Here is a 16,494-nt window from a genome sequence, read left to right as displayed (position 1 = left end):
TTTGGAGAGTGTCAAGTGTTGATTATTGTAATTTAATTAATGTGAATAGTGATGTGGCGTCCGTGGGATAATGTAAATATCGCGTACGATAACGCTGATATTGTAGAAATTGCCAGTGCTAGTGTGAATGTAATTACTAAAAAAAAGAGCTCGTAAAGAAGATTCGAATGCATTTAAATGCAGAAACACAGCAAGTATGTTTGAATGTATACAAAAATCTACGTACGAAATTCGGCTTCGATTAAACACTATTGGCACAAGCCACCTCTGATTTAACAGAAATTCCACTTTCTACTGTATATAAAATAGTTAAAAATGAACCCTATCATCGCAAGAAACGATGTGACTACAAATTTTCAAGACCTTTAAATCCGTCACTTGTAAAACTATTGAAAACCACAATATACGACTGCTACAAAAGCAATGAACTACATACAATAGAAATAATAAGAAAGAAATTGGAAACAACCGGTCGAAATATGAACTGCTGTGAGAAAACTCTTCAAAATTGGATAAAAAAAATGGGCTTTAAGTTCAAAAAAATAAATAAACGTCAAGCAATTATGGAAAGCCAAATAATAGTCAACAGACGTAATATGTACCTAGAAGAAATTACTAAATATAGGCAAGAAAATAGGAGAATTTATTATTTAGATGAAACTTGGTATGATACCCACGATACAGTAAAGAAAGGATGGACAGATGGTTCAAGCATGTGCATACCAGAAATGCCTGCAAATAAAGGCTCGCGACTAATTATTGTACATTGCGGAGGAAGTGAGGGATGGGTTCCGAATGCTTTAAAAGTATGTGGGAAGAAAATGGAAGATTGTAACGTTGACTACCACAAGAATATGGAAGCTGACATTTTTGAAGATTGGTTTGAAAACTCGCTGATCCCAAACTTGGAGAAAAACAGCGTAATAGTGCTTGACAACGCTTCCTATCATTCCCGACAGCTCACTAATATACCAAATACATCTTCAAAGAAAGCTGACCTGCAAAATTTTTTAATGGAAAATGATTTGTATTTCGAAGATTTTTACACAAATAAACAACTTATTGAAGTTCTACACACGAAGCAATTTAGAAAATTATACGCTCTAGAGAGTATTGCCGAAAAGCATGGACACACTATATTGAGACTTCCCCCCTACTTTTGTGTTTTCAATCCTATTGAGTTAATTTGGGGACAATTAAAACCAAGTATAAGGCGTTCAAATAAATTTCCTAAATTTGACAAAAAGGTAATTGAGATAATTAAAAAAGAAGTAGCCAATATTACCAAAGTAGACTGGCAGAAAAGAATCGCCAAAGTGATCAAAGTGGAAGAATATTATAAGAAGATTGGGCACTTCCACATTAATGGTGGAAATAAATTTATTATCGAATTGGGCGATGATAGTGACGAAGAAAATACGGAAGAAGGAGAAAATGAGTTAAGTGTATCAGTATTTTAATTGTTGTGTTGTGCAATTCATTTTCCAAGCATAAGTGTACTAATGAAAAGGCTCGGTTAAAAAAATATTTTTAGATTTTGTATTTTTAATAAAAAAAAGAGCGGGGACATGCTTGCATTTTGTGCTGAATTTTAAAAGTTTTGAACTGTATACCTAAAGTAATTTTAGATCTAATTGTGTTTTTATAAAGTTCTTTTAGTATCAGTAATTCTAACAATAACAAGATTAATATTATAAAAGCTATTCTACATCAGTTATTAAAGCAAGCATGCGGTAAGAGGGAGGTCTCTGTGAGGTTAAATGTTATTAAAAAATTGATAAAATTAATTTTAACACATACAATATTATGTCCTGCTTTAACGGTATTTACCTAAGTATAAATAAATATTTTTAACTACATATTTAATTACCAGAAAACACCAGCTGCCGGCCTAATATTAAAGAAGAACAACCCAAAGAAAGCTACAAATCTTAATCTAGTTACGGAGAGAACTAACGCGCCTGTAGTAAGAATAATATACATTACATATAAAATAATAGTTATTAGTAGAGCCTCCCTTTACTTACTTTTCCCAATAAATTATCTGCCCTTGGAGCTCCAGCGAACAAAAAACTTGAATCTGCGTGAAAGCCGCAGCCCACTTTGTATCCTAAAGTAAAATTTTGAAAATGATTAATTTTTTCGAAATATAAAATAGAAAATTATATAATTTTAAAAAGAAATACAGTAACGCTACTTTTGTAATTTTTATAAAAATAATAGATTCATTGTAATTTCTTGTGTTGATTTGTAAGTGTTTAAATTCTGTTAGGAAAGATACGGTCCAGTATGAGCAATAGCTCAAAAAGTATTAACAGGACTATTAGGTTATTGACTATGTATTTTAGAAAGGACCTACAACGTTAACAGGGTTTTATTGTTTCATATAGTCAATGGACCTCTATATTTGAAAAAACCGCGGAGTGCTACCATTTAAATAAGTGCGTTTTTGAGAAAGGGGTGAATTAGTCCCTAGGCACAGGGCGAATTAGGGTGAGTTATTTGCACATTTAGTGCAAACACGTTTATAGAAAAATTGTTCCGGGTACTACTATCCAAGTATCACATTTTAAATCAAAAACATGTTTTTTTACTAAAATATATCCAAAAGAAAAGCAAGAAAAAAACATGAAAGGTAGCAATTTTGTTCTTTGCCCCATAATTTTTTTCCACAGGGATATAGGTATAGGCATTGCTTTATAGAAAAAGAACTTCCATTCTTCCTCTTTAAAATGGCGTTTGGTAGAAATCCCTGTGATTTACATTTTCCAAAATATGATTTTTTAAATTTCGCCACACAGCGATTTTGGGATATTTTCCTTGTTACTTCGCAAACATTGTTCTGTACTTTTTTCTACGCATTTAGTGGTATACACAGTGGTACATTTAGTAGAAAGGGCAGTCAATTACCTTTAAAATGTTCTATAGTAGAAGGCCGTATGGCTATATTTAAGCAAGATATGGTTTTTCAAAATTTTATACTTTTAATGATTTGTGATATATTTTACGATTATTTTTAAATTTCTCATTATAACTTTTTTATTATATATTTGGGTATACAGGGTGTCCCAGACTAATTTACCCACGCTATATCTCTTAAACGAATAGAGATTTTCGAATGGGAGAAAAGGTGATATATTCTACTTGTAATACACTTTAATATGGCGTACACAAAAATCATTCCCTAAATAATCATCCCTTATTTACAACCCCTAACTTTAATTTTTTTTAATAACACCCTGTATATTTTTTATGGCTTTGGATGTGGTCTTCTATCGTCTATTCAACGCATTTTTTGAAAATAAAATCGGTTCGTAAATAACCAAGAAAATATCAGTTAAGTTTTGTTAATTATGTGTCCCAGACTAATTTATTAAGGCTATATTTCATAAACGAATAGAGATTTTCGAATGGGACAAAAACTGATCTATTACATTTGTAATACACTTTAATATGAAGTAGAAAAAAAATATTCCCTAAATATTCATTCCTTAGTTACAACCCCTAACTTTATTTTTTTAAATAGCACCCTGTAAGTTAGGGATGAATATTTAGGCAATGAATTTTTTCTACGCCATATAAAAGTGTATTACAAATGGAATAGATCAGTTTTTGTGCCATTCGAAAATCTCTATTCGTTTAAGAAATATAGCCTGGATAAATTAGTCTGGGACACACAATTTAACAAAAATAAACTAATAGTTCCTAGGTTATTTACGAACCGATTTTATTTTTAAAAAATGTGTTGAATAGACGATAAAAGACCACATCCAAAACTATAAAAAAATATGCAGGGTGCTATTAAAAAAATTAAAGTTAGGGGTTGTAACTAAGGGATGTAATTATAAATAAAGTGTATTACAAGTAGAATATATCACCTTTTGTCCCATTCGAAAATCTCTATTCGTTTAAGAGATATACCGTGGGTAAATTAGTCTGGGACACCCTGTATACATTGTGTAAAAAAAGGGAATCTCATTTTATTTACTTTAAAATGGTGTACTGTAAAAAATTCTAGGACTATTTTTAAACAAGATATGCTTTTTCAAAGTGTGACATATACACATGCAATAGATGGAACCATATGAAAAACTTTTTTAGTATTAATTTGATGAAAAAAAGTTATTGTTTATAAAATGCTCTGCCTAATGTGAAACTTAAAATGCAATCGTGAGATAAAAAATTTTATTAATAGTGTACGAGGTATGCTAAAAAATATGAATTTGCTCAGGAATAAATAACCTTTATATTTCACAATATCGAAAAGTGGTATTAAGAAAAATTATTTGGAATTAAAGATTATATTATAATATGCAATTATATGCTTCTAATTAAAAAAAAATAAAAAATTTTAAAATGTTTTCAAATTACGGATAGGTACTCTTGGATATCCTACGGATATCTTGTTTAAAAATAGTCCTATATTTTTATGGAATACACCATTTTAAAGTAAAGTAAATATGCTGTTTTTTATTATATAATGTATATCCCTAAATGTACAAGAAAAAAAGTCATAATGAGAAATTTAAAAAATAATCATAAAAAGTATCAAAAATCATTAAAAGTATAATACCTTGAAAAAGCAGAACTTGCTTCAAAATAGTCAAGCAACCTTATACAATAGACCATTTTAAAGGCAATTGACTCCTCTTTCTAATAAATGTACCATGGCATATACCTAGAAATGCGTAAAAAAAGTTACAGAACAGTGTTTGCGAAATAATGGGGAAATGGCCCAAAAATGCTGTGAGCGGCGAATTTTGAAAAATAATATTTCGGAAACTGTAAATCCTAGAGACTTTTACTGAACGTCATTTTAAAGATACAGAACGTAAGTTATTTTTTGCTGAAGCAATGTCTATACCTATATCCCCGTGGAAAAAAGTTATGGGATAAAAAACAAAATTGCTTTCTTTCGTGTTGTTTTTTGCTTTTCTTTTGAATATATTTTTGTAAATAAAAATATTTTTGACTTTAAAATGTAATATTTCGATAGTAAATTTAACCTGGAACAATTTTCCTGTAAACATCTTTGTACCAAAAGCGCATAGCACTCACCGTAATTCACCATGTCACCCTAGGGACTAATTCACCAATTTCTCAAAAACGCACCCATTTTAATGATAGCACTTCGCGATTTTTTCAAATTTAGTGGTCCATTGACTATATGAGACAATAAAATCCCGTTAACGTTGTAGTTTCTTTTAGCTCTCTTATTTTGAACATAATCAATAGCCTATATGCTGTATCAGATAGTTATTCCCAAAGTGATCTAAAAAACGCTGAAAATTATTTTCGAAAACCAAAGTGAAATTGCAAGAAATAGTTGACATTCTTAAGACATGTATTCACCGTGTTCGCGCTCCTCTTTCGCTCCGCCCTCCTTCAACGCTGCACATAGTGGACACGTGCGCGTTCCCGGAACGTTCAACAGTACGCGCTCCGCCTTAGCACTCCAATCGATACCGGTTTATATGTAGATCATTGGAGAAGTTGCAGAGAGCGCAGAGCAAAAGAGGTTCGCGAACATAGTGGATACGTACCTTAATGTTACGGTAAAGGAGCGTTTTTAACACGAGCATTTGTGTATCTTCTTCTTGTAGTGCTTATCCGTTTCGGATGTTGGCGACCATCATGTCAATATGTACTTTGCACACTGCTGCTCTAAAAAGATTTGTAGTGGTTGTGTTGAACCACGTACGTAGATTTTTCAGAGAGGAAAGCCTTCGCCTTCCTGGTCCTCGCTTTCTTTCTACTTTTCCCTGCAAGATTAGTGCATCAGTCCATATCTTTCACTGTTCCTCATGATCTGACCAAGGTATTCGATTTTGGCTTTTTTATTCTGTTAACAGCTCATTTTCTTTTTGCATTCTTAGCAAGACACCCTGATTAGTAATGTGGTCGGTATAAGATATCTTCAGGAGTCGACGATAAAGCCACATTTCAAAAGCCTTAATTTTCTTGCAGTTGATGTCTCTGAGAGTCCACAACTCAACTTCGTACAATAGTATTTGAAAGATATTTTCTAAATAAGTGTCGCGTTTTCTCACACCAGAGCAAGAACAACGAGTTTATGAGTCTCGGAACTATTGGGACATGTTAAATCAAAATAAGACGGAGTTTTTGCATCGTTATGTTACAATAGATTAACCATGGATCCGTCAATTTATTCCAGGATCCATCCACAGTCATCTGAATGAGCAGCACCTGGAAAAAGCCGTCCAAAGCGACCAATGACACAACAAACCCTCAGAGAGGTTATGTCCTTTGTCGTTTTTTGAGACAAGAAAATATAAATAGTTATAAATGTCACCACTATTTCCAAGAACTAGGCACTTTAAGAAGAAGATGCAAACGATTAACTTACCTAAGTAGCTGTAGTTTTCAGTTATAATGGGACTAGACTTCTGCGGAATAATTCTGTAATTTGCTACTATGTTTAACGACTGAGAAACAATGGCACCTTTAAAATAAACAAAATATTATTTATACCCTATTCCACGAACATACGCCTGTTTTGGATTACTTCGACAACGAATATTTTACTGTGCAACATAAGAAAGACGAAAGTAAATTGCAAATTACATTGTCGTTTATTGGAAGAATTATTAGCGCCATTTACTTTCGTACTTCTTATGTTGCACAGTAAAATATTCGTTGTCGAAATAATCCAAAACAGGCGTATGTTCGTGGAATGGCCCATAGTCATAATTAGGTTGCTCTTAATCTTATAGGTACATACCATTCCAGTTTTTAATGCCAGTCGCTCCTAGTAAAACTTCATCCTAAAAAATATGTTAAAAAAATTAGTATTTTATTTCGACATAAAGTAGTAAAGGTTTGATGTGAAAAGTAGCTCTGTTAGATACCAGACTCAGTAAAACACAAATTTTACTGAGTCAGCAAACGGTGCCAAGTCCCATATAAATATAATGTGTATTCTTAATAGTAGGGCACGAAAGTATGCTAAATTCACAGTCACTCGAGCGTTATGGGGACATATTGGGTTTTGATTATTAGGTCCTAAAACCAAAAGAAGTCAAGTAAAATGTTCCATTTTAGTGGGGACTTTCCATTTTTTTATTTAATTTTCCATTTCCAACAATCGTTTTTTTTTCGATTATAGCGCTATCTATCCATAATTCGAAAAAAATTCTCGAATAAAACTTGATTATTTTTACGTAAAGGATCAAAATTTGTAATAAAAATTTGGAGCTCCCATTTAAGATTTGAAAGTAACCCCCACCCCCCCCGCACCCCCGTGGGGGTCGTGTTTGGTACCATTCGATAGATATATCGAAAATGTTGAATAAGTATATTTTGCAGTTCTTCGATCTGATGTTTATTTCGCGGGGTTCGTATTTAAAATTTTAAATTTACCTCCCACCCCTTACCGTAAGGGGTCGTGTTTGGTATCATTCAATGGATTTTTGAAAATTATTAAACACGTACTTTTTATTTTTTCGATCTGACGTTCAATTCGCGAAATATTCGCTTTTTTTGTCAAACTTTTTGATTCACCCATTTCCTTACGCCCAGCTCAAATCATCAGATTTTTGAAATATACACTCTTTTGCATGTACTTAACTTACATTATCTTAATCTGACAATTTCCAGTTTTTCTAAGGATACTCCCCTGTTTTAAGAGCCAATATATGGTACAGGTACATCTGCAGGGTACCAGGTTTCTTCCCATATGATAATCTGATGCGCTCGAGTAACTGCAAAAATCCCCGCTTGGGCTCCCCTACCATAATGAATATGTAATACTTACCCTGCTATAAAATAAATCAATTCCAGCTTGTCCAAAAGCATTATCATAGTAGTACTCCCCCGCTGCTCCTACCCTTCCGACTGGACCTAAATTGTACAAGAAAATTATTTTTTTTATATAAACTCAGAAGGCATTGAAGGCCTAGGGCCTACTATAATCCTACAATAATATAATACTTATATATTACAAAATTTGTATCAAGTGGATGGATACTTGTCGAACCATGCTCCCTGTCTTCTAAATTGACTAACTATTCTCATCCATTCATCCCTGTTTGTTGCTTTTTCCTCCCAACCAATAATTCTTTTCTTTATGAGATCTTCCTGTACGATGTCAAACCATCTTAGTATGGGTCTTTCTTTCCTTCTTTTCGTAATTAGGCCCCGTTTTAGGTTCATCTTTGGTATCCTTTTCCTTTCCATTCTCATCACGTGTCCAATCCATTTCACTCTCTGTGCCTCTATGAAGCGACTTACGTTTGGTTCGGTATACAGATCCTATAGCTCCCTGTTTTTTCTTCGCACCCAACATTCCACCGTGTCTTTGCCTCGATATAATATAGCTATATTTTCCTTTCCCATCTTTCCAATTTCCCCTAATTTGCTTTTTCAATTGTCCATACTTCGCTAGCACACGTCACTCTGGGCCTTATTATCGTTTTATATATCCTTAGCTTGATTTTTATCGATACATATTTGGATTTTATCATTGGTCTTAGACTTCCCATCTTTTTGTTTCCCTTTGCTATTCTAGCATTCAGTTCCAATTCTTCATGACCTTTTTCGTCTAAAGTAACTCCAACATATATCTAAAATAGACCACTCTCTCGAAACCATATTTCCTTGATTTATTAAATATGAATGTAAACTCTCCCTCTTCTTTTTGCTCTGTATTTCCGAGTATCGTGTACTTTGACTTTCATGGTTGATTGTAAGTGAAAATATTTTGTCTCCTTTTCTAATCATTTCAAGACATTTCTTAATTATTTTCTTGTTTTTATTAGAACAGTGAGATCTTCAGTGAAGGCCTGACATTGATGCTCATTGTTGAAGTGGATTCCTGTCATTTTAACTCGGCTTATTCAGATTAATGTTTCCAATACCAAGCTTAATAGCACCATGGATAACGGATCTTCTTGTCTTAGACCGCTGTTTACTTCAAATTCATCCAATGAGAATCCTCTCCATACAAATACAAATACAAAAAGTTTATTTTGCCAAAAAAAAACAGAATATTACAATATACAACAGAGAATATACAAAACGTTTTTAGACAAAAAAGGATCTTCTCACGACTATAAAACCGATTACAAAAAGTCCACCACAAAGGTAGACCTTTGCGAAAAGATCCAAATGAGAAGTAATATTTAATATAAGACAAAAGAAAAAATTAATAAACTAAACCAAAACTGAACTGTGTTGAAGGAGAAGGGCATTAACAAATCAAATACGATAATATTTATATAACTTCTAGACCCAACGAAAAAGTGCCAAGGACGAGAAGCCGGACAGTGTGCAGATTCTCGACAGCTGGATAGATGGTAGAAAAATAGTTGTTAATAATTTAATTTAGTTAAGTTGTTCTTGTAATAACATGTTTCTTATGTTCTTTCTAAATTTAACCAGAGACAAGTTTTTTGTTCTTTTTGACAGCCCGTTCCACATTTTGACAGCTAGATAAGAAAATGATTTTTGGAAAGCCGCAGTTCTGTGACGCGGAAGAAGAAATGTTCCAGTGTTCCGTGTAGTATGTATTCTAGACAAATCTGAAAATTTTTCATTTAAATATGGAGGTTTCCCAGTCTTAACAATTTTGTATATAAAATTATACATATGTTGCCTCCTTCGGTAAACCATTTTGAGGATGTTATGTTGATTAAGGTAAGGTGTTATATGGCGATTATACGGAATTCTATATGAAAATCTTACACAACTATTTTGGATTTTTTGGATTGACTTTTTAAGTAACCAAGATATAGAGTCGCCATAAACTACGTCACCATAATCAAACAGGGACAAGACAAGAGTATTGCAAAGATAATATTTTTGTTTAGATGTTAAGTATTTTTTTATTTTATATAAATTTTTTAATCTGAGATATCCTGCAGTTAACTTTTTGTTTACATGTTTTTGGAAAGAGAGTTCATTATCAAAGATAATACCCAAATTTTTTGCATGTTTTACAATGGGGATTGGATTGTTATTAATGTTAATTTGTAATGTATTTTCGATAAGCTCTCTGGCATTTTTATTTTTATTTATAATTATTATTTGCGATTTGGATGCATTTAATTGTAAATTGTGATTTTCTGCATAGGAAGATATACATTTAAGGTCCGCATTTAATTTATTTTGAGTGTCTATTATAGTGTGTCTATTTATAGGTATTTTTAACTGGGAGTCATCAGCAAACTGCTTAAGTTTGCAGAATTTAATGCAGTTTTTCATGTCAGCAACATAAATGGAAAATAACAGAGGTGAAATTACCGAACCTTGTGGGACGCCATTTTTAACTAATTTAAATTCTGACTTATCAACACTCGAGTCTTTTTTAACAAGAACACAACTAAATCTATTCGTCAGTAGGTTTTGCATGAGATTGACTGCACTGTTGGAAAAGCCAAAGTAATGAAGTTTGGCCAACAGCATCTCGTGACCAATAGTATCAAATGCTTTACTAAAATCCAAAAGGGTCATGCAAGTACTATTTTGTTTTTCTTCATTTTCTCTGATGTCATTCAAAATGCTGACAAGTGTTGTAGTGGTACTAAAATTTTTCCGGAAACCTGACTGGCAATCAGGTATTATTTTGTTAATTTCAACAAATGACTCAATTTGATTATATAAGTGCTTTTCAAAAATTTCAGATAAGACAGAAAGTATACTTATTGGTCTCAGATCTTTCAGCTCCTTTGGTTCAGGTATTTTAGGTAATGGTTTAATTATAGCTTTTTTCCAGCCAGATGGATAGAATGAATTCAAAATACACGAATTAATTATATTCAATAATGCATCTGCACAAAAAGGGTAGCATAATTTTATATCTTTTATTGTTAACCCATCATCACCAGCTGCATTAGACGATATTTTGGAGACGATTTTATTTAAATTTTCCCTGTCCAATAGTGTAAAATTAAACTCGTCAGTGTTGTCTGTAAGTCTGTTGCTTTTATAAAATTCTATCAAATCTGTAGAAACTGTGTTGTTTTTGTTATCGATTTCTGAAAAAAAGTTGTGTATATTTGTCGCATTGTTAAGATTATCTGGTATATATAATTGATTTTCGTTATAAGTAAGATTGAGTTTTTTTGCTGTTTTCCAAAATTCTTTCCCTTTACTCTGTCCAAATGTATTAAAAAATGTGATTTTTTCCCGTATTATAGCATATTTGGTAAAATTCCTCAATTGTCTGTAGTACTGTAGAGACCCTTCCGTTTTTGTTCTCATATATTTTTATGTGCTTTATCTCTAAGCTTAATCAACTGCTTTATGTTGGTAGTTATCCATGGCAAATAAGGTTTTTCGGAAATTTTCCTGGTTTTCACTGGAGCATGCTTATTTAAAATTTTATTTATGTGAGACGTGAAAATCTCAACTTTTTCTTCAATACTATCAGTCACGAAAAGCTGCTGCTAATCGAGCATTCTTCCTTCTTCCATTAATAAATCATAAATGATGTTACTGTAGTCTCTGTACGTTACAGTTTTTTTGTGGCAGGATATTTTAGGCAGATTCAGTATTGTATAGACCAGGTTATGATCCGTCACACATTGAGATATTGCCAATGATCCTGATTTTATGCATTGTATGTTTTGACTAGTAATAATTACATCGATTAAACTAGATGTGTTATTTGTAAAATTAAACCTCGTGGGCTCTTTAATATGTTGATTAAATTGTAAAGTTTGTAACAAGTTTTTTAGTCTGTTTGGATTTATTACTTAAAAAGTTGATATTTAAATCGCCGACAATAATAATGTTCTTATGTGCAACGGTTACATAAACCAGTAAATCCTCAAACTGATCTAGAAAAACAGGTTCGCTTACAGAAGGTGGCCTGTAAATATTAATAAGTATATAGTTTATATTTTTTACAGTGAATTCTATGGCAATGTGTTCAAAAAAGGGAAAGTTTAAATTAATCAAAGAAAATTTTATATTATTTTTAATATAAAGTGCAACGCCACCCCCTCTTGCTAATCTGTCCTTTCTTACAAACCTATATCCCGGAAGTCTGTAGGTGAAACTTGGCATGTCGGAGTTTAGCCATGTCTCAGTCAACCCCAACATGTCAATGTCCAATTCCATCATATAGTTTGTAAACTCGTCAAAACCAGTATTTAAAGATCGTACATTTAAATGGCCTACTGAAAAATTACTCAAATTGCTTATTAAAAAATCGTCGTTATTATTTTCCAACTGTCGAGTGCCCAAATAATTAGCCATATCCCATAATAGCTCCTCTCCCCGCACCAATGTAGGTCAAATTACCTCTTCCCAGATTACACAGTTCAGTTTTGCCCAAAAGATTATTTAAAAAAGTTTTAATAACTAAAAAAATTGCCCTAACTAAATAATTCATATTTTTCAATTTTATCTCACAATCCGCCTATTTAACTTTATCTAAGTAGTTACTAATGTCCCGGAAAAAAAGAAAGAAAAAAAATATATACAAAATAGAAAATCTACTAATAGATAATAACATTGTTTAAAGAGTTTGTTTTTGTTTTGTTATTGTTTACAAATTTACAAAGTAAGTATGCGTATCCATATACATAAATTTTTCGACTTTTTGAATAAGGTGGAACGATAAGCCTACCCATTATTATATTATTATAATGTTATAATGTAAGTTTGCTACTAGGCTATTAATATTAGTTAACGAAAAGTTTTGATATTTTTTGATATCGATTCGGAAGAAAAAAATAATAAAAAATGAAGACATGAATAATAAACAGTATAGAAAAGAGCCAGTTTTTAAATGTTAGAAAGGTACCATCTTATAATGTAATAATTTTATTATTAAATATTGTATTATTATAGACAAATATCACTTATCTACACAAACAATCAATATAAAACACAGCATACAAGGTTACCTTCAGCAAAGAAGAGATGTAAATAACTTTAATCCATACCATAATTCGGTGTTTTATTAATTCATAGCATAGTGGTTAGTTTCCATGATAAATTTTTTCCAATTCGGGCTCACTGTGAATGCGAAAAACTTTGTTAGTTTTATTTTTCACGAAAACATTGCCGTTAAGCACCCACGCACTATTTTTTGAGAAAAGCTGTATGGCCTTCCTAAACAAACTTAGACGTAATTTTGTTAAATCTTCTTTGATTTGCACTCCCGAATTTTTGAGATTTTTTCGGTTTCTCAAAATCGACTCTCTCACTTGGCACGTCGTAAACCTGACTAAAATTCCGCTTGGCAAATTGTTATCATTTTGGTTTTTATTAGGTATACGATGGCATTTTAATAGTTCACTTTTTTCCACTCTCCATGCTACATGATTTCGTGTGTTATTCAGTCATTGTTACTAACATAATCAGTTTTGCGGGTATGCCCAAGGGGTTCAGCACTTCATACATTTTACTCCTTCTTATCCTATCACACGCTTATTTAAAAGCTATGAATAATTGAACAATCCATGAAGTGATACCTTATGTTCATAACTAAACACGTATTCTGAAATTATTTTAGTGTAAAAATCTGATCGGTTAATGATCTATTAATTCTAAAACCGGCCTGATATTCACCTAGTTTATCTACAGCAGATCTGTGGAGTTTCTCTCTTGGCATCCTGTCTAATACCCCGTAACAAGTATCCAACAGAGCAACCACTGTGTAATTTTCACATGCCAATCTATCTCCCTTCCTGTATATGGGGCATGGCATAATAGAGCTTTGGTACATTTCTGGGCATATTTTTTCCCATATCCCTTTGATAAGTCTATACATGGCTATTATAATACTGGTCTTTTTTATAATAATGGACCAGTATAATACTGGTCTTTGTTATTTTGGAGCCCACTGATTACACTTTAAATCCCTCCTTCACTAGGCAGTTCTATTTTTATGCCATCATCCTGTATAAGGAAATTTTCATTCTCATCTGTATTTTGGCCATTTAGTGCAGTAACTGAAGGTGGATATGAGCTATTACCTCCGATTTCGTTCAACTTCCATTGATTTGCATGAAAACTGGCAAGTGGTTAGAGGATATCACAAGGAATAAAGGTGACATGGTGCCAACTTGCGCTTTTACTCTGGGGGTGGGTACCACTCCTTCTCGGGGATGAAAATTATTATATTAAGAAGAACCCCATAGTTAGATGGGGGACAAATTCTAAGCAACATTTGTTATATAAAGTTATTAAAAAAATCATAACTTTCTGAGTTATTAAAGATAAAAGATTTTTTCTACGACCGTTTAATAACATGCTCATTATTTGCTATTTTTTAATAGATAATAGCACCCATTACTTTAGCCCGTGAGTAATAATTCATTACTCACGGGCTGAAGTTACTCACGGGTCATTACTCACGGGCTGAAGTTAGGTTCAAGTGGTGCATGCCACTTTAATATGAATCGTAAACTGCAAATAAAAATACTTAAATTTGTTTATTTAATACAATAATTATTGTACTTTATATCAATAATTAACTTCGAAAAATTTTTAAAGGAATTTTAACTGTAACAATGTCCGTATATTTTTTACGTTTATATCTTGTTTACTAAAAATTTTGACGTTTAGGTATCATTTATTTTAGTGACAGTGACATTAGCGTATTTTGTTTGTGTTAATTGGAATTTATAACTAATATTGTGTTTATTTTTTTAAGTTGTATTGTGATAAATATGTTAACAAAGTATATAGTTATATTATTATATTATATATAGTTAAATGTAAATATACATAAAACTTTATGAATGAAACACGTCAGCCGATAATAGCAATTTCCTATTTATTAGATTCATTGACAGTAGGTGCAAATTTATGCATATGTTTTTTCGGAAACGAATAGAACTTGGATTGACTATTTCTTGTTGTATTTTTACAATAAATAAGAATTTGGTTAAAGTAGGCAACCAATTATTCAGCCACGTACTAAGGGTAAACAGCATTTAGGTATTTTTGTAAATTATTATAATTTGAATCTTGAGTAGTTGATAATTATATTTTTTACTAATTAAAATAAAAAAAGTCGTAGAAAAAGTATAGTATTCTACTCGCATGTAATGGCTATTACTCACGCTAATGAATTACGACACTCGCCTAAGGCTCGTGTCGCAAACTTCATCATCGTGAGTAATAGCTATCATTACATGCTCGTTGAATAATATACTATTAATCTTTCGTGAGAAAAATGCATGTTTTTAACCGATTTTTCATAAATAACTCAAAAACGAAATGCATGTTTTTAACCGATTTTTCATAAATAACTCAAAAACTAAAAGATTTGACCAAAAAATTATAATTACCAAAATTGAAGCTAATAAAAAATTAAATAAACTACTTACTAAAAAAACCTTTTGTTGTTTATTTGGGTTTATATGACTGCGGACACTAAGTCCATTCGCCATAAAAAAACCTTTTAATGTTAACTAAAAGTGAGTTATGGCTAATTGAATGTATATTTATTTCATAGAGTACCCAAATCTAGGTATTCAAGCTTAAATTACGGGAAAGTGATGCATTTTACAATATAAACTTATTAAACATTTGTGAAAGTACTTAGAAATATCTATTAAATGAAATCCGAACAAGTTGATAGCATTAAAATTTATGCTCAAAAATTTTTCAAACTTTATCTTTTAAAAATTTTTCGAAAAAATTTTATCAGTTTCTTTTTACATAACTCCATTTAGTTTTACGATATCCGGTTCACCTAAAAACAATTGGAAAGATAATTCCAAGGGCTATTAAAGCACGTTGAATTTAATCTGATAGGCCTATTACTTTTTAAAAAATCAAAGATTAAATGGCCACGGTTGCATGGTGCAATGGTTCTCGCAGTAAAATTTAAGATTTGAACATTTCTATCTCCGTTATTTTTCACCCTACAGAAATAGTAAAACAGTTAAAATATTTGTTATAGGAAAAACGAAAATTTAGTTATTTATCATTTTTTACATATTGAGTACTTTTAAAGTTATTATCGAAGGAAAATTAAAATGACAATAATTATAAAAATTCTGATATTTTTAAATTATATCCATTTTTAAAAATATGCATTCTAAACTGGCAAAAATTGTTAAAATCATTACCCTTGCTAATACAAAGAAATTCTTGTAAGGATTACTATAAATTTTAATTTTTGTGGAAAATTTGTTTTCAATTTCTAAGTGGTACTCTTATTTTCATCATAACTTGCTTACTTTTGATAATATTAACTACTTCTGGAGCTCATTATGGGTATTCCGACGTATTTTGACAAGTATTTAATAAATATATTTTATAAAATCCATGGTTTTCCCGTCATTTAAGCTTGAATACTTAGATTTGAGTACTCGTCGAAAAAAATATACATTCAGTTACCCATAACTCACTTTGTATTAACATTAGTTTAGTTCCTTAAATAAATAATGTATTCAGTTTTTGATTATCTTCAATTTTGGTAAAAATAACTTTTTTGTAAAAGCTCATACTTTTTGAGTTATGCGTGAAGAACAGTTTTAAAAGATGCAATTTTTTACGAAAAAATAACAT

The 16,494-nt window shown here is 31.4% G+C and overlaps 1 protein-coding gene across 1 annotated transcript in view; it reads right to left on the bottom strand.

The window, feature by feature from the left end:
- The window catches only part of LOC114331577 (integrin alpha-V), a 145,622-nt gene that overhangs the window by 100,403 nt on the left and 28,725 nt on the right, over positions 1 to 16,494 (bottom strand). The window contains exons 5-8 of the mRNA XM_050651436.1: positions 7,775 to 7,860; positions 6,743 to 6,785; positions 6,368 to 6,463; positions 2,028 to 2,110 (exon numbers count right to left, since the gene is read on the bottom strand). Of these exons, the coding sequence (XP_050507393.1) occupies positions 2,028 to 2,110; positions 6,368 to 6,463; positions 6,743 to 6,785; positions 7,775 to 7,860 (308 nt within the window). The remainder of the gene's footprint in view (positions 1 to 2,027; positions 2,111 to 6,367; positions 6,464 to 6,742; positions 6,786 to 7,774; positions 7,861 to 16,494) is intronic.

This window comes from Diabrotica virgifera, chromosome 5 (assembly GCF_917563875.1).
Source record: "Diabrotica virgifera virgifera chromosome 5, PGI_DIABVI_V3a".
In the NCBI taxonomy this organism is placed as follows: Eukaryota; Metazoa; Arthropoda; class Insecta; order Coleoptera; family Chrysomelidae; genus Diabrotica; species Diabrotica virgifera.
This window is presented reverse-complemented; position numbering and strand designations above follow the sequence as displayed.